Below are 21,878 nucleotides of genomic sequence, written 5' to 3'. Positions count from 1 at the left end.
GTTGTGGCATGCATCAGCAGTCAGGTTCACATGGAACCTGTTTATGTGTGCTTTGCTTGTGAGGACTGTTTCCCCGAGTCCTTTCTCAGAGAACACTTTAACTCTCGGAAGCATGCCATACAGACCTTGGTGAGCTTTTCTGCTTATACGTGTGTGTTTGTGCATTACTGTGGCACCAGTGCAGCTGTGTGTGGATGCCAGAAATACCACTGCTGGATGTGCTCTTGTTGGTTGTAGCTCCATATATTCAAATACTGATATAGACGCTCTGTAGCACGTTGTTTGGCGTACTTACTTACTTTTTTTTGTGAATCACAGTCAAACTTTTTCTTTCACTGGCTTAAAAAGTCACCTGTGCTTGTTGGGATCCAGAAATCCTAAAAACCAACCAATGTCAGAGTCCACTTAGAAAATAAAGAGTCAGTAATGAGGCCCAGAAACACAGTGATATACAGCAGACTGTGTGCCCCGATTTATGACCGCCATTATCTCGAATCCTTAGCTGTACCAGAATCCCTGGCAACTGCCTTTCGCCTGGCAGACCTGTCCTAATCTGACGACGTTGAAGTCACTGGCCTGCAAAGAAGAGATGGAAAGAGGAGCAGATCAGATGATGCTGAAGGTAAAAAGCCAGCTCAGCTAACACTACCACAGTGACGCTTGGTAATGCAATAGAATGAAAAGGTTAGTTTCCTGTAGAATAAATGTTTCTTTAGTCATTACAAATTGAGACTTTTTTTTTTCCTTTCTCAGGTACTTGATCTCCCACGCTGGATATTTTGCAGCCTCAACCCACATAATTACCGCGGAGGTAGGACTTGGTCTTTTACCTGGTTATTCAGAGATTGTTGGGGAGACAAACTTGCTCTATTTTCTCACTGCACTTAAATCCTTGTTTTAGACGAAATGGAAAATCTTCTTTTCAACTGACTTCCTTTAATTATGAAATCAAAATTTGACCAGTGATTTGTGCTTTGTGGGATCGCTTGAACTGGTTTTAATCGTGTTTGCCACTAAACCTACTCAAACAACATGTTGGGGCCTTCCACTATTTTATGGTGAAGACTACATGTTTCTTTTGAAGAAATGGCTCCCTCTTTGTACTCAGTTTCTCAGAGTCCTTAAGTTTTCACACATAGGTGCTAAACACATACCTGGAGCCACCATTAGCCAATGTAGGAGACATGAGCCTACAAACTCAGGCCCTGAGAGCCTCTGCCTCTGGATCCCTGAGGTTCCAGCTCTGCCTCTCTCTCCCCTGAGAGTCGAGTTACAGGCCTGCAGCTTACTCCCCCAGCCCCAGCCTCAATGTGGCCTGTACCAGAGCAGACCACCCTTTTCATGGCAGCAACACAAAGCCCTGCCTGAACCAAGTTTATCAGCACCAGCAGGTATGACCCAAAGTCTGCCAGGTGATCGTCAGAGCAACAGGAGCACACCAGGGGGTCTGGTGGCCATTTGCATGTCCTCCATGTTGCATTCTTTTGCCTAGTCACATGTACGCACGCACACGCACACACACACACACACACACACACTCACTCTCCCTATTGTTTGTTAGCTAGTCACAGTCACCCATAGTTAGAATGTTTGTATGTTTGACTTTGTGACGTTTTAATAAATGTTTTAATACACATGCTGTCTTCTTTGATATTGTACAAGAGTGAATATTGCCAATCTCTACTCTGTCAAGAACTCCGAAATCCTTCACCTAGCTGTTAATATGGTAATTTTGGTATCAGTTATTAAGTTAATTATTAATCATAATACCAAATTGATAGTTTAGTATTTTATGAGATTAGTTAAATTGGTCTGGTAAATCTTTTTCCTCATTTATCGAGGTGGTGCCCCAATCCAGGTTAATCAATATAATTATTAATTATCTTAGATAATTATTGATTATTTCTGGTAGCCAAATTGCCCCAGACGGTGCAAACCCCAATATTTTGGCACCGCCACGTGAGGCAAGGTTCCATTAGCACTACAAACATTAAAATCCAAAAATGAGACATTAAGCAATTTGAAGCAGTTTTGTTGTGTCATTTTTGCCTGCAGTGATGAAGAGAATGGAGCGACACCACACTGTGTTAAAGCGAAAAGGTCAGTGATAAAATTAACGCTTATCCCTTAATAAGTTAAATGAAAGTGTTTGCCTCAACAACTTTCATCTGACTGCATGTTTGTCTGTTTTTTTATGTCTGTGCAGTTGCACTGCCTGAAACGTACAGCAAACTTAAACAAAATGAGAGATTCCCTCTGCTCGGTGAGTACCACTGTAGAGAAGAAAACTTTCCAGATATCAACGCACTATGGATCTTTTTGAATTTTCTTTACCTCATCATTGCAGGTAGACAGTTCCTGGTCATGCACGACGTGTGTTTTGGAGAGCATCAGCCCATAAAAGTGGGATTTCTGTGTTTGCTCTGTAAATTGAGGTTGTCAGACGATGAATGTTACGCTCATGTTTTCAGTCGGGCACATGTTACAACATTTCTAGTGAGTACTTTCATTCTCATTTCATTCAACTTCTCACTATCATTTTCTGTTGAAGCTGTTGAATTGTTAATTCATGCCGTCGTTTTCGATTAATGTGAGATTAAAGCAGAACTACGTTAGAAGAACTTCTGATGGTGCCACATACTGTATATTTGTGAGATTAGGCTTCATTTGGGCATAAACAGCAAAACAAACTAACAAGAAATTCAAATGAGAATTCAGTATGGTGTTTTTGTTCTGTTTTTTTGTTTTTTCCTGATGTTATTTTCAGATTTGCCTGCTTGCCTGTTGTTAACCGTTGCCATGGAAATCCTTGTTTGTCCAGGCTTGTTGTGATTGGCCAGTGATGTGCTTACTAAACCTGATTGGCTGTTTGATTTCAGAACACGTTTTTAAAAGAACTGTTCAATTAAATATTATCAGTTGCATGCAATGGTCAAAATGTTATTTCATACCAAAATTATAATGAAATAATGTTGCCAATTGCAGCCTTGAACTGGAATTTAGTATCCATTTCATTTTTGTATTGTGTTGGACTTGCTCATTCTACCTTACTTTGTCTATGTGACAGCCTCGTCCAGGGCGTTCGTTTGATGGAGCAATAGGAGACGATATTTAGGCTTCAATCAGTTTTATTGAAGAATACAGCAAGGCAATACAGCATACAGAGCTCTGGGTCCGATCTACGCTTCCCTGACAAGCAACAATGTGTGTCAGTTCACGAAGTCTGACTGACTGTCTCTCCCTGACCCAGTGTTTTATAATACAAAATCAAAAATGTGCAAGAAGGCGCTCCCGTTGTCTGATTGGCTACTGTTGGACGTGGTTCCTCTCTCGTTGGTGGCCTCCAGATCCCTCGTAGTATCTGACCCCCATGTCTTTGGCAACACCCCGGGTGTAACCTAAAACTCAACGGTTAGGGAGACAAACATCCTATCTTTTGCACAACACGTCACATTTTTGATTAAGCCTGCACAATTTATCATCTTTCACCCAAATAAGAAGTTGTTCTGCACTGAGACCTTCAGTTACATCCTATGGTTCCTGTTTTGTGGCTGCAGACAGTGTTTTGAGGTCATAACGACCATTCTTTGCATAATACTGAGAGCATGCACACAGTGTACTTCTCACACTCAGTTGTGTTCCCCCTCTGCTCAGTACTTCTTCCATTATGCAGCTGCTCATCTTATAACAATTATAAATGCTTCTTAGAAAAGAATAAAGGTTAACCTGTGAGCGGTATTTAAGAATGACTCAAGTGATTAAGGATAACATAATACAGTAAATATGCACAATTGTCGCCGCTACTTTTTGCATTTATTGCATTGCATTACTTGAGAAGCCACAGTAAGTTGGTGTACATTCGCACAGTATTCAGGGAATAATTAGCATCTACATCAGAAAATTCAGAGAAGGTGCCAGCCACCTCATAATTCTCATAGTACCACAAATAGATTTACAGTTAATGTAGTACATGCTTATGATGGGAGAATAGTGTATTAAAGGTCGTATAATGTTAAGTGTTCATTCTTTCAACACATTTTTGAGAGGATATATTGATTCTAGGTTACCATTGGTAAAACACAAATTCAGTGTATTTTTTAGAATCTCATTTTGTGTGAAGTTAACTGTTGTGACTTCTCTGATGCCGATGATGTGCAGTTGATGAAAGGAAAGTAAACCCAATCATAAATCACACCCCTTAAATGCACATACCAGATACCACATAACAAAACCAAGCAGATGTGCACATGTGAGCCTAACTTGTGTCAAATGTGAAGATAAATTCCTTCATGTTTTTAGTAAGAGATAAAGAGAAAAACCTCATGGTGGGTCAGGTCAGATATACTAACCAGTTTACCCCAGGTGAGTGCGACATTATCTTCAGTTTACCATCATATGCTGTCTGGTAGCTTATGTTAGCTAGACTAATGCTAAACTAAGCTAGTACCATTACTTTGTGCTGAAACTATAAACTGAATAAAACAGGCGGAAACTATTAGCATAGCCTTAGTTGATTAGCTTAATCAAATCGCCAAATGATTGACAGTATTTTCCCTAAGTAAACTTCTTTAAAATGTAGAGGTTATCACAATTGCTGAGTAATAACTCTGTAAGTGTGCACTTTTGACTTTTGAGCTAATGGTTGGGCGATTCATCGGAAAATAACTGAGATTAATTAAACTAAAATAGCTATTGCCAGTCAGCTAACGGCTAACAGCTAATCAAATCGCTAGCTAAACAAGCTACTAGCTAACTAAGCTAACGCTAGCCAAAACGTAGTATCTTTTTTTTTTTTGTTGCATTTTCAGAGGTCAGAGGTTAGCTATACTTTGCTTTTGGCGATGTTATGTAACGTTAGCAAATGCTGCTTGCTTGTATCCAGTGTTATCTTGTGAATTTTCAGCTTCTATGTACATTAATTTTAGTCGGCACATTACTGAGCTAACGTTAGCTGTTAGAAAGAAGGACACACAGGACACGCAGATGGCGTCGATATTACAAACTGTTAACTGTTAATGTGTAATGCTAACTTTTAGTTTTTGACCCATGGCAGTCAAAGCAAACCATTTCTGAAGTTGGTGATTTTCATTTTGTTTTGCTTTTGATTCATTTGAATGTTTATGGAGTTCACTTATTACTGTTGCAACTATAAACAAAATACATTTTCCTGGGTTGTTCTCACTGTAGCCTTTTTAAAACATCAATATGTATGAATTTACATTTTACATTCTGTTGGACTCATTCAAATGCTTTTTTCAACATTTTTTTTCTAAATGAAGTGTCTGACTTAAATAGTAGTTTTGTTGTAGGCTGTGTTACACTTAAATCCTCTATTAATATGTCTTCTTTCACATCCATAGCTGACTTTATGATTAATGAATATGGATAGTGGCACTGCTTTTGTTCATCTTATAGTATGTTTAAAACTTCTGTTTTTACACTATTTTATTCATTATACAAAAACTACTGTAATTAGTTCTGCAGTGCTATTAAGCATTTCTCATTTACAATGTGTTCCCCAAAAGGTAATAAATTGCTATATACGTGTTAGTTATATGTCTTACTGGTATACAGTATATTCTGTAACATATCTGTCTGCCAATACTGTTTTATTAGCTATAGTTACTTTTCTTTGTGGGATCCATGAAAACACACAAATAAGTAGAAATGAATGTCTAAATATCTGTTTTTCTGCTACACTTGAACACTCTTGTTTGTTAACCTGTATATAATATCTGTTTACAAGACTAAACATCTGTATTTGTGCTCTGTGTGTGTGTGTGTGTGTGTGTGTGTGTGTATAGAACTTGTTCCACCCAGGTTCCCTGAATTCAAGCATTGACACAGAGGCCTTATTGGACTTGGCAAAACAGGCAACACCAATGCACATCGCATCAGATGTGCAGGTATTCTTGATTAGAAATTGAATTTCTGTACCATCTTCATGTAGCATATCCACTTCAAATTCAATACTTTTTGTCTTTTAAGGAAATAGAGTTGGACTTTCCCATCTGGGAGCCATGCACTTACACCAAAGGTGAGTTCTGTAAAGGTACTGCAATTAACACTACACATTGTCATCTATCACTGAGTTTCTTCACTATTCTTATACTATTTTTGTTCCAGCCACATTAATCCTGGCATCTGCAAAGAGGAGATACGGAGGAGGAAAGCTTGAACCCCCAATAATCCCTAAAATGAAGCTCGGTAAGTCAAGCTAAATATATCAACATTACAATTTGTTGTGTAGATGTGGTCCTGGAAATCCACTTCTGCTAATCTCTTCATCAGCTCATTTGTTGCTTTTTGTCTGTGTTTACTAAGTGGATACTGTGATTTAAAAAAAACCAAAAAAAAATTGTAATCAAATGCAAATTTTAATGTTGCACATGTTTCTCAGTTCCCAGAGCAACTTTGAAAGATGTGGCCAAGGACCAAGTGAGGGACAACAGTCAGAACAACAGCAGGATGATGGAGGAGTCTGAGAAGAAAACCTGTCCAAGATCTACAGCCATTAATGACACTACCTTGAAAAAGACCTCCGTAGAAGTTTATGCTGAGATCACTAATACACACTGTGTAGGAAGTGCAGAAATTTCAGAAAAGGGAGCTGACAAGGAGTTGGAGAAGAGAAGAGAGGTGTCTTCACGAGCTCTTTCGGAGGAGATAAAGAATGCAGAGAATGAGACATGCCAGACGATCGAAGAGCCTACATCAAGAAAACCAAGTCGAGAGACCCTTGAAAGCCGCCACAATACTGACAAAACTGTTAAGACGGAAGAAGAAAGGAGCAAATGTAGCAGTGATGTCCCAACACAATGGAAGGATTACATGTGCAAAAAAACTGAAAGAAAGAGACGAAGCAGCATGTGTGAAAACTCACAGGAGGACAAATGTCCTAATGAGAGTGAAGAGATAGAAATGCATAAAAGACGACGGCTTACCTGCAAACAGGAGTCATCTCGTGAAGAACACCAAAACATGCAAAGTAGTGGACAAAAGGAGGCGACTATCAGACCAGCAGACAAGGGAGAGGGTGGCAAACCAAGCACTGAAAATATAAAGAATAAAGGTATGTAAATGCCATGGTTTTTTTTAATGTTTTTTAAAAATGTATTTCCAAGTCTTTATGTCAGTTGAAAGATTTCCACATTAATGAGTTTTTGTCATACACGGTAGAAAACCTGGTCAGCCACTATTAAATTTGTTGTTACACTTATTGTATAAAATAACAATTGGTAGAAATTTGAGGCATTCATGACCTATTAATCTGACCTCACTGTTTCTTTTTTTTAAATTGAATTTTTCATTGGAAATACCTGACATAAACGTTCTCAATTTATAGTTAATTGTTGGTTGATGGCTTAGAATGGTTTTTGTAGGTTTATCTTTTTAATAAGTGAAAATAATACACCAGATTCCTCACGTTTCCCAATTTTTGTTAATTGTTTTACTAATTAATGATTTATTAATTAATTCCTATGAATAAGACTTATGAATTCTAGCCAGAGGGGAGATTGATAACACATTATTGATAATGAACAATATATGTTCTAGGCTTAAGTGCACTTTTTAAATGCTGTTCTGATCATCGTGAGCCCATCTACCTCTGTGAGTGCTGCTCTCTGAAGATCGCAGAGGAGGACGTCATCAGCCACGTTGCTGGAGCTGACCACCAGAAGATATATCAGCAGGTGAATAAATGTTCAAGGATGGATTTGGATTGTTTTAAAGTCTATTTCAGTAGCATTATCATTTGCCATACATACACTGAAGTACTTACTGATCAATGTCACCATTCCTGCCCTTACTGACCATGAAGGGATCCCTTCATAGAGGGAGTACACTGTAAGAAGAAAAACATTGGGGGAATGAAATCACACATTTAGCTGGTTTGTTAGAACAAGATGAGGGATATAGAGAGGCTTAGGTTAAATCCTTTTTCATATTTACTTGTCACTTAATAAACAGAAGACAAACAAAATATGATACTGAATGATGCTTTGCAAAAAATCAGTTCAGAGATAAAGAATTAAACAAAATGTAACTATGTTTAATAATTGTTGCTTATTTCTGAACTCCAGGTTGTTGATCTGGATGAAAAGCTTTATAATGTCATCTTAAAACAAAACTTTGAATCAGGTAAGGGTTAATTTGCTCTCACTTTGAGACTTTTCTTTTTGTGTTTGCCAGTTTTGGTTGAATCTAATTTGATAAAATTAAGAGGCAAATGCACTGAGCTGAATCTGAACTTTTACTGTGTAGAATTTCAGTATTTTTCATCATCTTCACAGCCATACAGACGTTGAAGGCACTCCAGGCTCAGCAGGTCAGCCAGCGTGAGCTCCCTTCAACTTTAGCTCTGTCTGACGCTCAGCCCATGAACACCTCGGCCACCCGTCATACTCAGCATGTCCAGGTCAGCCAATTTAGCATCATTCAGGTTGGCAAAATGTTTTTCTTCCAGTTGCAAGTAGCACTTCAGTTCCGTTTTAAATGTGGATGTCTATTTTCTATTTCTGTTTTGTGTACTCTAAATCTGGTACAAAATTTGTATGCTTCATCTGACCATTTAGTATTGACCAAACATGTAACTCCTAAATAGAATAAAACCTTAATACGAAGCACTGTGATTTAATTCTAGTAAAATACAACCCAGGTTTTCCTTCGCATTCATCCTTTCTCATTACAGAATGTGTCAGACCAGACAACATGCTAATTTTATTGCTTTAGTGCACGAGTCACGAGACTATTTTGTTGTGTAGCTCTCTGACAGCTGGAACATGAGCAATCTACTGAATATTGTTTCATCTCAAAGGTGGTGAAGATGGAGATTGATGATGATTCAGAGGCACAACCATCCTCAGTAACTGCAGCCATGTCTTTTATGACTGACAACACCCGCAAAACGGATGTCAAGATGACTCATGTCAAAGTGTCTGAGCTGCCTGACAACGCAAACACCTGCCTGACAGTTTCCAGAAGAAGAGGAAATGCATCAAGCCTACGTATGTCTACAAGCAGTACAAACGCAATTCGTTTGCATCCTGATTCCACGGGAAATGACTTCAAGGTTAATATAATTTCAAAGAAATCTGTTGGACCATTAAATATAGCAACCATCTCCAAAACAGCGGAGACATCTCACACTGTTGTAACTTCAGACTCCGCTGTAACCACATCTACTAAATCCAAGGCGTCCACCTCCAGATGTACAGCCAAATCATCCAGTTCCACCCTAGATGCCACCAAGTCGACAGCCTCGCACTACCGTTCTAATACAGGCCCCACCGCATTCGGAGAGAGCGCTTACAAATATCCAGCGTGTAAATCCAGTGCCACTGCAGCCACCTCTTCCAAACTGGCAGGAACCACCTCTTGTGCAACCATTCCATCATCCACAAAATCTGCAACATTGTCCAAACCACTGGAAAACAGAACTGCATCCAAACACACAGTTACTTCTGGTAAAGCTGCCACTGCCTCTAACACACAACCTCCTGTAGTGCGTGAGGCGGCCCGCAGAACTACACCTGGCTCCAAAATGGAAAACGCCTCCAGAAATTCTGAAACTGCATCCAAACCTGTGGTGACATCTGCAGCCACTGCTAAAATGACTAAAACATCAGTTAAATACAAAAATATTGAAGCCTCTGGGAAACCCAGACATTTGAAGAATTCATTGGGGTCAAATGCTGATGTTACACCAAATATTCCTAAAAGTAACGCAGCTACAACTCCCCATCCAGCACCCACAGAGCCTCCACATACGTCTTCAAGTAAGACAAAGCCAAAAGTTGGTAAGTATTATTAGTTTTGGGAAAAATCACTCAGTAAGTCTCTATCAATTGGCCTTTTTTCATCTTAATGAGAGGTCTGCATTGTTCTCCTCATAGGCATAGACCAGCTGATTGCAGTGTCATGGAAAGAAAAAAAGCAAGTCTACTGTCAGCTGTGTTCAGTGAGGCTGATAAATTCCGATCACGTGTACAGCCGCCCCCACTATGAAAATTATGTGGTGCGTGCTTCAGAAGTCTTGTCACAGAAAATGCAGGAAGCTTGTAAAGCAGGGCAGTATTACAGACATCAACTGTGTGCTCTTTGTATTCTCGGCAGAAACTGAAGTACCCCGGGTGGACCACCAAGCAGTCTGATTCGTTGGACAAAATAGTGGCCAACTTGGCCGAGGTTGAGAGACATGTAGGATCCCGATCCTTACAGGTGACCCATTCAAACTGACCCATTATTGACAGTCTGCGTGTGGTTGGTAATGGTTAATGGTGTGCAACAATATGGGCAAAAACAATGTCTGCTTCAAGAAGTAAGCCATGAAGAACCATTTTATTAAAACCCATGAGAAATTTTACTGAAGGCAAAGGCACTGTACTAGATTTTATAAAAATGTGCTGATGTAATAATCAAGGATTCTGGTCTTCAGTGTGAGGATCAGATTAAGTATCCAGTGAAACCAGATGGTTTGCTGGAACAACAGAAGGAACTGCAGACTTGCGACAAAACAGTAACATGTACATTTTTTTCTTGGACCAGGAAGCTTGCAAAAAATATTGGTATGGCAAGTCTTGAATATATATTTAGAAAGAGATTATCTTGTAGTGTTAATCAAATTAAAACAATACTATTTCAAAATTATAAGCAGAATTTCTGCAGAATTTGTTTTCACCACATGTTCACAGAAAATGTTTGGTCTTGCTCAATTTGTGTTATATGCTTTCTAATAACATACAAGAGTGCTAATTAATGGTTGATGTATTAAAGGCACAGTCCGTGCCACAGGTATGCCTAAGTTACGTCTAAGGAGCAGGATTGTGCTCATATTTGGTTTGTGTTAAGGAGAGAGGCAATGCATACATTTCTAATCAGAAATACAAATTGTATATATGTGCTTGTATAAAGTATGCCCTCTGTTGTGCATATCTCTACAAATTCATGTGTGAGAGTGTGTGGTACTACTAACTACTAACAGTTTGACATTAATTGAAATGTGTGGAAGTGTATTACATTAAATAGATGGATGGATAGATATCTGTTCTTTCACTCTCACCCTGCTATATTATTGCTCTTGTTTGTTATGTTTGCAGTGTATTTTAGGCTCATGCAGGCGTGACACCTTTTTTGTGCATGGCATTTGGAAAATGCAATATCTACCTTAACTACATGAGAGCATACATGAGTAAAGTTAAGATGGCGCACACTTGAAGATGTGTGTATCCAAGTAAATCACCGCTGAATGAGTGTTTTTGTCTTTTCCTTCTGCTAGACAGTGAAAGTGAGTTTTGAAGTGTACAAGGAGCTGCGTCACCTTCCAGAGGACACAGGTAAAGATAATCTAATAACCCTCATGGGCCTAATTCTGTATGACTTGTAAAAGGGAGGAGTGTTTACAAGAGCACAGGCCCTCCACTGGTTGAACTGTTTGACCATGTTAGCGATGTGTAATTGCATTTTCACGGTTGACTGGCCCTGGCCTTTTACCTCCTCTGCCAAGCTTGTGAGTGTTCAGGCTGTTGGGTCAGATTATGAGATTTTGTTTCAGTTTGTTGATACACTGATTAGAGACTGGACTCGGATGACTGCAGGTGGCTCAGAGGAGCCATACACATCTCTATTTGTGACCTTGTTCTCTTTGGATGTATCTAAACCATTGGAAAGATTGAGTTTAAGCGAAAACCCATGCAACTACTCTTATGAAAAGACTGACCCTGAAGTACAGCTTGTATTCATCAGTACTACAGATATTTCTTTAGCCTTTATTTTGATAAATTTCATTTACAAAACACAATTAAACTATTATTTGGAAGGATAGTGATGATGATGATAATAATAATAATGATAATAATAAGTTAGTCAAAGACATTACACTACCATTCAAATCTGTGTTGCAGTAACAAAAAAAAAAATTTTCTTGGATGCAGTGACCAAATGACAATTCTGTGGTTTTGAGCAATTGGTTGACAATGTTCCATCATCCGAAAGTAATACTTTTCAGCTTGTCCTTATTTAATGAATTATAAGTAGTTCACACCAATTGATTGATGACATTATTCATCATGTGATGGCACGACATTATGCGATTTGTATTTAATGAAACATGGTATGATAAATGATTAACTTTGCTAGAAAATTGGTGACAGTGTTTTATTTTTATTTTCTTTGCAATGGATGGTTTCATACGTGCTGTCATTGTCTCGACCTTAGTTCTCTTGTCCTCTCTCTTTCTTCATTCTTAGTTATAGAGAGACTGAAAGCAATGTTGAGGCAGAGAGACTCGTCTGTCTCATCCTCCACAAATGATGCTGTGGAGGGTTTGAGACAGCAGGTTGCCTGGGTCAGTCCATGTGAAGTTTCAAGCCCAGATGATGGTAAAGTGTAATTTCTAAGCACCATGTTTGAAGTATCTCTGCATTTTTCATCCACACACAAATGCATTGGACCTTACACATTCCTGAGTCGATTCTGTTGTCTTTGGACATATTGTGCCATATTGTGGAGATATTTATTCTTTATTTAGTCTCTATTTTTGATCCAGATACTATTTGCCCAGATAAGAGGGGAAATGCTTACACACATTGTTCCAGACTCTTAAATCCATGCCATAAGATTTTAATTTAGATTTAATCAGAAAATTCACACTTTGTAGCTGTTTCGAAAGAGGAAGGAAATGTTCCTGCTGGTCAATCAGACATCACTCAGAACTTGAAGGGTAAAGGACCAGAAGCTAATGACCTGATTTCAGACCAGCTCTATTCATTACCAACCTTCAATGAAAATGTTCCAGAGCCCATCGTAACTCCTGGCACGCAAGACGCAGACATAGCAGATGCATCATTACACGTTCACCAATAGAAAATCATAATTGATACATTTTACAGCTGCACTAATGAAGTATCTCCTCTCCGTTTAGCCAACATCAAACAGGAGACATCACATCTGCACGTCACAACTGCAATTGAGAGTCCTGGAACACACCAAGCCTTCCCTTTAGCCTCTAGTCAAAGTGAGGAGGCTGGTCATAAAAATGATCCACAGACCGCCACATCTCCTTGCACTCAAGACGCAGGCATAGCAGGTACATCATTACACATTCACCAATAGAAAATCAGAATTGATACATTTTACAGCTGCACTAATAAAGTTTCTCCACTCTGTTCAGTCAGTGTCAAACAGGAGAATACTGAGTGTGATGTGGATCTCCAGGCGAGGGTAGACGTCACACCTGCAATTGAGAGTCCTGGAAAAAGAAATGCCTTCCCTCTAGCTATTGTGCCTGCAACATTTACTGCTTTTGCCCCTATTCAAAGTAAGTAATGCTCTGTAAGTCACTAATATTGTTTAGTATTGTTTACTAGTATTGTGTTTTATGTTGTTAGTCCTTGCAGTCTTGCTATTGTTCATCTACACAAATCCACAATCTCTCTCCCTTACCTCCAAGCTGTCAAAATGGAGCCTGAGGATTGTGTGGACCCTCTGACCTTTGACTCAGAACCTGCAGGTAGATCTGCACAACCCCCAGATACATGCCAAGAGGCTCCTCAGGAGAGAGGTGATTCAGGGTTACAGGACATACAGAAGGTGCTGGAAGGTGCTCACAAAGCCTCGCCTGTAAAATTCTTCAACACAGACCCACTTTCCTCTTCTGCGTCAGCGAATATTGACCAACAGAAGCAGCCGAGACCCAGCCAGAAAGCAGAACAAGTAGTAATACACTCTCCAGGGTGTCCTCCTGGACGTGTGTCACAGGCACTCCCAAGGATTTCAATAGGTAGGTGTTAAGCATTCATGAGTCAGTGTTTTTTGCTATTTAATGCATTAATTTATTATTTTGACTGTCACAGGGGAGAGAACTCAGGGCTGCAGTCATTTGTCCAGATACTTGACTGTGAAGGGACTGGGCAATGCACCAATTATAGGTGGGCGTGTCCGTCCTTACACAACAAGCTGTTTTTACTCCCATTTTTTAATTTAATTTCGCAAAAGCATACAATGTGTTGAAGACAGCGTTTCCTCATCAGGTCTGAGATCTGTGTGGGAGTGTCGAGGAATTTCTCTCAAACCATTTTTCTTGTGTGAGAGCTGCAGAGAGACGCTCTCCCTCGGTGACATCTGTCAACACATGATCAGCAATGAGCACCAGCTCAAATACTTGGTGAGTGGTGCCCCAATAATGCAATGACAACCTTGAAAACAACAAAAACATTGACATTTTCTTTTTTTATGTAATGATATGATATGCATGCCTTTCAGCTGAGACAGTACCCTGACTGTGAGGCTGAGATCCATCATAAGATGAAAGTGAACACTTTAAATGACTTTGCCCAGCGGATGTCAATTCAGGAGCGTTCTCAGAAGATGGATGCACAGGTAACCCTATTGGTTCCATGTATCATGCATGTTATCTCAAACATCCTTGGGGCCATTTGGGCAAGATATGACTGCTAGGCTAAGAAACTGTGCCTCTGTGAAGAAAGTTGTGATGTGAAATTTGTTGATGTTCAACCTACGGTCACGGTTTAACACATCTTGTGTTGGCATTTAGAGAGTAAAAGTCTTGCCTGGTTGATGAATAAAAAGTAGATTAGTTCCACAGATGTTAAGGTTAATGGTAAATCTACAGTTTGGGTATATATGTGTGGCAACTTCTGTCACATGACTGTCTCATGAATTCCTCAGCTGACGAATAAACGTAGGCAACTTTTCATCTCAGCCCTGAAAGTCTCCTGAGCAGTGGCCGACGATGTGTTCAACATATTAACTGTCTTTTTGATAAGCACATAAAGACATTTTATAATTCATGTTGGTTAAATTAGGTTTAAAATTTCACAATTATGTTTCATTTGCCAAAAACAAGTTGAGGTAATACAGTGGAAATACACATCTACTATGCTAACTGTTACCTTGTTCTCTCCGCACAGGGTATACTGCTGGGAGAGGAGTTGTATTATTCCATTCGGGCAGCTCCATTCAGCGAAGGTAGCAGTACGCTCCATTTGAAACTTTTCACGGGACATGGTCTATGGTAATATTCGGTAATTAGTACCAACTGTATTGTTTGCTTTTCATAGCTTTAGAAATGGTGCAAAACATCAAGAAAAAGCAGAAACTGAGGGCCCCTTGTCAACTCACCAGTGCTCCACAGCGAATGGGTGAGTGAGTCCCATTAGCCCAGTCCCAGGATTTTGTTTTTTCTCATTGTCAGGAAATTATTTGTAAAACAAGAACTGTATTTTCGCTGTTAGTTCATACCATTAATTTCCCAACACACAAGATAAACTCCCAGAGACACAGATCTCAGTTCAAAATTTTACTTGCAGCAAGCAAAGAATACAGGCAAGGATTTACATCTGCACTGAGCGGTCTCAGTGTCTTTCAAGCATATATGTAACATGTATAAGCAAAGGTCCTCCGCCGCACCCTGCTCCCTCTCCTCCTTGCAGGGGCGGTTGGTGGGAAGCACAGGTACGCTGACTTCTCACTGTTCAAGGCCTTCTCGAACTCTTCTTTATCTCAAGAATGCAAGCACAGTCTGATACATCCTACACCAACACACATCTCTTTGGTCTGTGTAAAAGTCACAGCAACTATTACACAGTCCTGCATCAGGCTAAAACTTCATGATAATAAAGCATAAATGTACTAACATAAAAACATGAAAATGTATTAACATAAGCGTGTCTGCACATTTTCTATTTCCTAACACTCATTGTGATAAACAGTGTAACTAAAGTGGCAGAACAGGCAGAATATGGGTATGAACTATGAATTTTGGTTTCTGTTGCCCAGACCAGGAACCTGAGGTCTGGCACAGTCGAGAGGAATCTCCTCCCACAGAGATGCATTCAACAATGGCTCTTGAGACAGACCAGAGAAGTGACAATGGTGGGATTTTTTATATATTTACATTTTTTCCACAGGTTGAGGTCAACTCCACTAAAAGATTTGCTCAAAAGCTCACAAAATAACTGCAACCTCTTGTAGGTTTTTCTTTAATCCTAATTCACCAAAAGTAGCTCAGAGTTCCAGCCAGTAATAAATGATTTATGGAAAATATACAGTACAGGCCAAAAGTTTGGACACACCTTCTCATTCAATGCATTTTCTTTATTTTCATGACTATTTACATTGTAGATTCTCACTGAAGGCATCAAAACTATGAATGAACACATGTGGAATTATGTACTTAACAAAAAAGTGTGAAATAACTGAAAACATGTCTTAGATTCTAGTTTCTTCAAAGCAGCCACCCTTTGCTCTGATTACTGCTTTGCACACTCTTGGCATTCTATTGATGAGCTTCAAGAGAAATTTCAGAAAAGAAATTTCAGTTATTTCACACTTTTTTGTTAAGTACATAATTCCACATGTGTTCATTCATAGTTTTGATGCCTTCAGTGAGAATCTACAATGTAAATAGTCATGAAAATAAAGAAAACGCATTGAATGAGAAGGTGTGTCCAAACTTTTGGCCTGTACTGTAGTTTGAATAATAGTGTAACGTGTAATTGAGTTTGTCTAACCCATAGAAATGTATGACTTGTATTACCAGCCAACTAGAAACTGGTATGGCTTAACATCATCTTTTATTTATATGTATGTAAGCACAGTTTATCTACATATTTTGCACTTCGCACTTGCATTAGACATCACTGGAAGTCATTTCTTATATTTATCAACGACTCAAAATTGGGCTCATTGGGCATAATTACCTTTTTCTATTCTGCAATAAACAAATGCTTTTTTTACTTGTGTTCTCTAATTTCATCTCCACTGTGTCTCTTAGAAGCAAGACAAGAAACAGAAAAACGTCATTTGGAAGAGACTGGTCACATCCAGAGGACTCCAGACTCTTCTTTGTTTGACTCCATCAATATCTTTGACCACTACAGTGTGTCCGCAAAGCCTTATCCTGTTGTCTCTCCTCTTCCTGAGTCTGGTGCATGTCTTAGTCCCCAGGAGAACTGCAGGAGCCTTTCTGTGCAGCCAGAAGTCAGACCACCAGTCTCTCAGCACCAGAGGCCTATCCTCAAGTTGCAGGCAGAGGTGCACTCAGACTCCCCACCTTCCTCTGTTGTTGGTCCTGAAACCACTCAAACTCTGTCAGTGTCACCCAGAGATAATGGCCTACCACCCTGGAAAAGAAGAGCTGTTTCATCTCTGGAAACACACGTCACCCCTAATGACAATTTAGTTGTCGCAGCCAACAGCTCTTCAGTTGAGGGCCATTTAACGAGGGACAACCAGTTGTTCAGAGCACCTGAAGCCAAAGCAGTCGGTACCATGCAACTTCCTGCCAGCATTGCTGACAACAGTGACCCACAACACCAGAGAGATGTCAATGCCCAGAACATCGTTGGAAATGCGAGCCAGTTTAAGCCTAGTCCCTTCTGTGTGACCACCAACCATAACCCAGGTCAGATACCACAGCCGCTCAGTAACACAGAGACCGACAGCACTGGGGTTTGTCAGTGGCCCATTAACGCCATCGTAACTGCCAGGCCCGACCCCAATAACCAGCACGTCATGGATGCCTCTAATGGACAGCACCACACTGGGGTGAAGAGAGACAGTAAGGTGGCTCAGAGTTTCTCCGCTGTCACAAAAAGCCCCAGTGACACTCTGAGTGAAGCGTCTTCTGAAGGTTATAGTCAGTACAGCCAAACGTCTTGTGTTGCAAATCTTTCCTCTGGGGCTGTTGCAGGTTACACAACACCAGTTAATCCTGCCACACACACTGGGAGTTTATACCAGCATGAAGGGTACGCTACAACGGGACGTTACCCAGGCCAGATTTACCCAGAGCAGGAAGCAAACCACTTTGGACACAACTTAGCAACTCAAGCCATCCCAGGATGGGTGAGCCAGGAGATGCAGCAGCAGCATCTGATGCAGCAGCAGCTGATGCAGCAGCAGCAGTTTATCCAGCAGCAGCAACTGATGCAGCAGCAGCAGTTAATGCAGCAGCAGCAGCAGCTGATGCAGCAGCAGACGCTATTGCAGCAGCAGTACCCCTCATGGACAAGAACTGCTGTGGCTGCTGGAGATGGCAGAGCGACCAATGAGGCGGCCTGCTTGGGCGTCTTTCCAGTTGTTACTCCAGCAGTTCACTCCAGCAGTTCACCATGGTTTATTGACCCGAACAAAAACATCCCCACAACACCTGTTCCAATGCACAACAACCACAGCATGGTGACAAGTTTACCTCCACCCTTCAGTCCTTCACCATCCTCCTCCAGCCAACAGTGAGCATTTGCCAGCCAGGAGAGTTTTTTTCTGTAGCTCCCTGGCACCACCACTCATGGAAGCACCTGTTAAACCCTGCAAATAACCATGTTTTTACACCGGCATGTCAAGTGACTTTTGCTCTATATTTGCTTCTAATAAACAGTATTTAAGTTTAGATATGTGGCTAACATCTTCATCAGTGCAAAGCTGTACAGGATGTTAAGCACTAGACGAAGTAAGGAAGAGATTTCTCACCGTTTCTCTTTTTTATATTAAATTTTATGTGTTTATAAGCTCCTGTTTCTTATCATTTTATCTGGATGGTGAAAGAGACGATACATTTCCATGATCACTTACCCCCCACCTCACCTCATCAGTGTTTATCATCTGGAGCTGCCACACACCTTTTTGTACCAGAAACATTCCTGTTTGGTGTTTTCCCTACTTAATTTTTGAATTTGCATCTTGGTACTAATAAATATTCAAGCTCAAATGTTCCTTTTCAAATAGTGGCCAGTTCTATTTTCTTGTTGTTGTGGGAGGGAGACCCCCAACTTGAACCAGGAGACTTCAGGATTCAGCACAGTAGAGGTTTATTGTCGACAACAAAGCCCGAGACTTGAACAAGATCAAATCCTGAACAGTTCTAACACGCAATGCAAGGGTCCCTTCATTTATAGCCCAAAATCAGCAGAGTCTAACACCACAAGCATAGATGAGACTAAGGAATACAGAGCAAAGCGTCCACATATATAGGATTCTGCTAGCAATATCTGGTTTCAGGTATGTGAGGGGATGCCCCAAGATGGACTTGATCTTTCCTTGGACTGACCACTTGTCCAGGTTGACATGTATACCATTTATGACACAAGTTCCTGCAGCATGTTACATGAGAAAAACCTTCTTACAGTGACCATGACAATTTGTATCACACCGTGAGTATGCTGATTACAGAGCTCACAAAACATCCAGTACCTACAGATTTCTAGTGCCTAATGATTCTCCAGTGTCCAGTGATTATGTGTGCTCATGAGCATATGTGGCAATATGGGAGTTACCACACCAATGATTTTATTCAGGTGAGCTGGGGCCGCGAGGGGCCATCCCGGCGTCTGTAGTGTTCCACAACGGCTTCTGCGTCAGGCAGGTGGCCTGGTAGTACACGGTTCTGCACTTGGATTCGTAGTAGGTTGCCTTGGTTACTCACACGTTTGTTGCCTGTGGAGCTCCTGCTGCCTCAGGTAAAGGGAGGGGGGGGATTATCTCTGGCATCACATGTCACAATCCTAAGAGACTGACAGAGTACTTGCTCACTTGTCTGTCTGAATAGTACATCCACTGATGAAACTAATTTGTTTCCAATCCTAATGTTTAAACGCTTCTAGCTTACGCCTTTTGGTATAAGGCTTCACTAATCTGAGGGCTTCTCTTTTTAGCAAACTTTTATGCAACTAAACGTCCATACATTTGCGGATTGAACATTGCACCAACACCACCATCATTCCTGACATTGTCCGTGGATAGTGTTGTGGAAAATCGCTTATATGGAATAAGACCAAGCTCGGTGCAATGTGAAGCAAACTGAATTCTTTATTATCAAATTATCTTGCAAGAGAGTCAAGTCATCCACACTACAAGGGAGTGAAGGAGTCGACTGACACAAAGAGGTAACAGACAGATTCTTATAGCAGTAGGTCGTTCCATTGGTGCCAACAGTTTCTTTCTCATCTAACATGGGGGGGCTAAGTCTACCCCCAATTCCAAGAAACTGTGAGCATAAGCATTATCATAAAAAACTCAGTAAAGCATAGCACATATATGTCTATATATGTATATATAGACATGAAGCAAGATAACCGTTACCTTAGATAACCTTCCTGTCTTCTAGCCATTCGACTTCACACTTCTATTCAGCATACTTTCCTGTCCCGGTCATGACCTCTTTCTTAGAAGTCTGTTGCAGGGCAGATATGCATAAGTGTCTGCTTTCAAAGGTCATCAACAACTAACTATCATTGCAGCATTTTTCCATTACAATAGGGTGACTTGTTATCATTGTCAGCGTCTGGTCATGTACATTTGATCTTAGATGTTTGAGCTCACTTGCTCTGTTAAGTGGTATCTTTCCTGCATTGTTGCCACTATTCCTGTTGCTAGTTCATGTTCTACCTATTGTTGCTGCTCTGTTTTTGGTTTTTCAATTGAGCTGTCTGGGATGGCAAACATGAACACTCCCATTATTACTAAAATTGCCCCTATTATCCACCTCTCAGGCTTCACTTCTTTCCCATGTACCTGTTTCCCAATTATAGTATGCAAGCAGGGACAGTCCCACCATATGCAGATCGCATATGGTGGGACTGTCCCTGCTGATGTCCCTTCCTCTGGGGGTGGTTCCTCATTTGATCCTTCCCCACAAACCTTTTTTGAGGAACCTCTTGGTCGACTTTAATGGCTCTTCTCTTAAGCCACAGCGAGTGGCAAGATTAGTAAATGGTTCACAATCTGTGTTGACTAACATTGGTCCCATACATGTGGCTGTTGCTGCTCATTTAGCGGTCTCATCTCTGTCTGGGTTGTGGCATTTTGACCTCTGACCTCTAGCTCTCCCTCATTCTTTAGTTTATTACTGTCGTTTTACTGTTTATTACTGTCGGCATTTGTTTTACATCTGACAGATGTCTGCATCCTGCCTGCCTGAACCACCTTAACATCTTTCCCTCTCTCTTGTCACTTGTTTTTGTTGTGAAGTGGAAGCTAACATAAAGCACTGCAGAGCAAAAGACACATCACTACAACACCTGTTCCAATGCACAACAACCACAACATGGTGACAAGTTTACCTCCATCCTTCAGTCCTTCACCATCCTCCTCGGGCCAACAGTCAAAGCATTTGCCATTTAACGGATGTACAGCAGTAGTCACTTGACATGCCGCTTTAAAAACGTGGTTATTAGAAGCAAATATAGAGCAATATTTAAATTTAGATATGTGGCTAACATCTTAATCTAGTGCTTAACATCCGGAACAGATTTCTCACCATGCCAATTGAAGGGTAAAATATTTTAGTGATTTAAATTTTTTTTCTTTTTATATAATAAATAAATTTTATGTGTGAGTATAAAAACAGCTCCTGCTTCTTATCATTTTATCTGGATGGTGAAAGAGACAATACATTTCCATTATCACTTACCCCCCACCTCACCTTATCAGTGTTTATCATCTGGAGCTGCTGCACACCATCTTTTTGTACCAAAAACATTCCTGTTTGGTATTTTCCCCACTTAATTTTTCAATTGGCATCTTGATACTAATAAATGTTCAAGCTCAAGTGTTCCTTTTCAAATAGTGGACAGTTCTATTTTCACAAAAAGTATACTGTTAAATTGAAAGTATTTCACTGCAGCAGTTAAAGGGAAAACATAGTTTTGTTGCTCCTCGTGTGCTGATTTTATTTTGTTATCAGTTCTTTTCATTTTTAAAAAGGTGTGTGTGTGTTATGTGTTTATACCTTTAAATATGAAGGATAAGTTGGTGAACGTTTGAAAAAGTTATTGCAGATTGTTAAAAAGAAAATCAGTTGTCATCTGTTACACATCCTCTACTCTATTTTTTTATATTCATATTAATAAAATATCTGT

General features: G+C 40.2%; 1 protein-coding gene across 1 annotated transcript; it reads left to right on the top strand.

The window, feature by feature from the left end:
- The first annotated feature begins 2 nt into the window (after window positions 1–2).
- On the top strand, window positions 3–18,718 carry LOC139215479 (uncharacterized). The gene is made up of 29 exons (XM_070846455.1): window positions 3–129; window positions 503–622; window positions 754–811; window positions 2,056–2,100; window positions 2,207–2,263; window positions 2,348–2,496; window positions 5,805–5,906; window positions 5,989–6,037; window positions 6,127–6,207; window positions 6,401–7,072; window positions 7,558–7,694; window positions 8,085–8,142; window positions 8,295–8,419; window positions 8,819–9,800; window positions 9,897–10,018; window positions 10,117–10,221; window positions 11,279–11,336; window positions 12,249–12,380; window positions 12,923–13,087; window positions 13,172–13,318; window positions 13,451–13,561; window positions 13,664–13,780; window positions 13,854–13,928; window positions 14,031–14,164; window positions 14,263–14,379; window positions 14,931–14,988; window positions 15,081–15,161; window positions 15,799–15,894; window positions 16,796–18,718. The coding sequence occupies exons 1-29, from the start codon at window positions 31–33 to the stop codon at window positions 18,256–18,258; spliced, it is 5,715 nt and encodes a 1,904-aa protein (XP_070702556.1). The 5' UTR covers window positions 3–30; the 3' UTR covers window positions 18,259–18,718.
- The last annotated feature ends 3,160 nt before the right edge of the window (window positions 18,719–21,878 follow it).

This window comes from Pempheris klunzingeri, chromosome 16 (genome assembly GCF_042242105.1).
Source record: "Pempheris klunzingeri isolate RE-2024b chromosome 16, fPemKlu1.hap1, whole genome shotgun sequence".
In the NCBI taxonomy this organism is placed as follows: Eukaryota; Metazoa; Chordata; class Actinopteri; order Acropomatiformes; family Pempheridae; genus Pempheris; species Pempheris klunzingeri.
Note: the sequence above shows the minus strand (reverse complement) of the source record. Positions and strands in the feature narration are given on the sequence as shown.

What these genes read in the sequence shown, in the direction of transcription:
- LOC139215479 (XM_070846455.1), top strand. Translation starts at nt 31, where the DNA reads ATGGAACCTGTTTATGTGTGCTTTGCTTGTGAGGACTGTTTCCCCGAG. An exon ending in AGCATGCCATACAGACCTTG is followed by an intron (nt 130 to 502) that starts GTGAGCTTTTCT and finishes TCGAATCCTTAG; the next exon opens with CTGTACCAGAATCCCTGGCA. An exon ending in AGACCAGAGAAGTGACAATG is followed by an intron (nt 15,895 to 16,795) that starts GTGGGATTTTTT and finishes TGTGTCTCTTAG; the next exon opens with AAGCAAGACAAGAAACAGAA.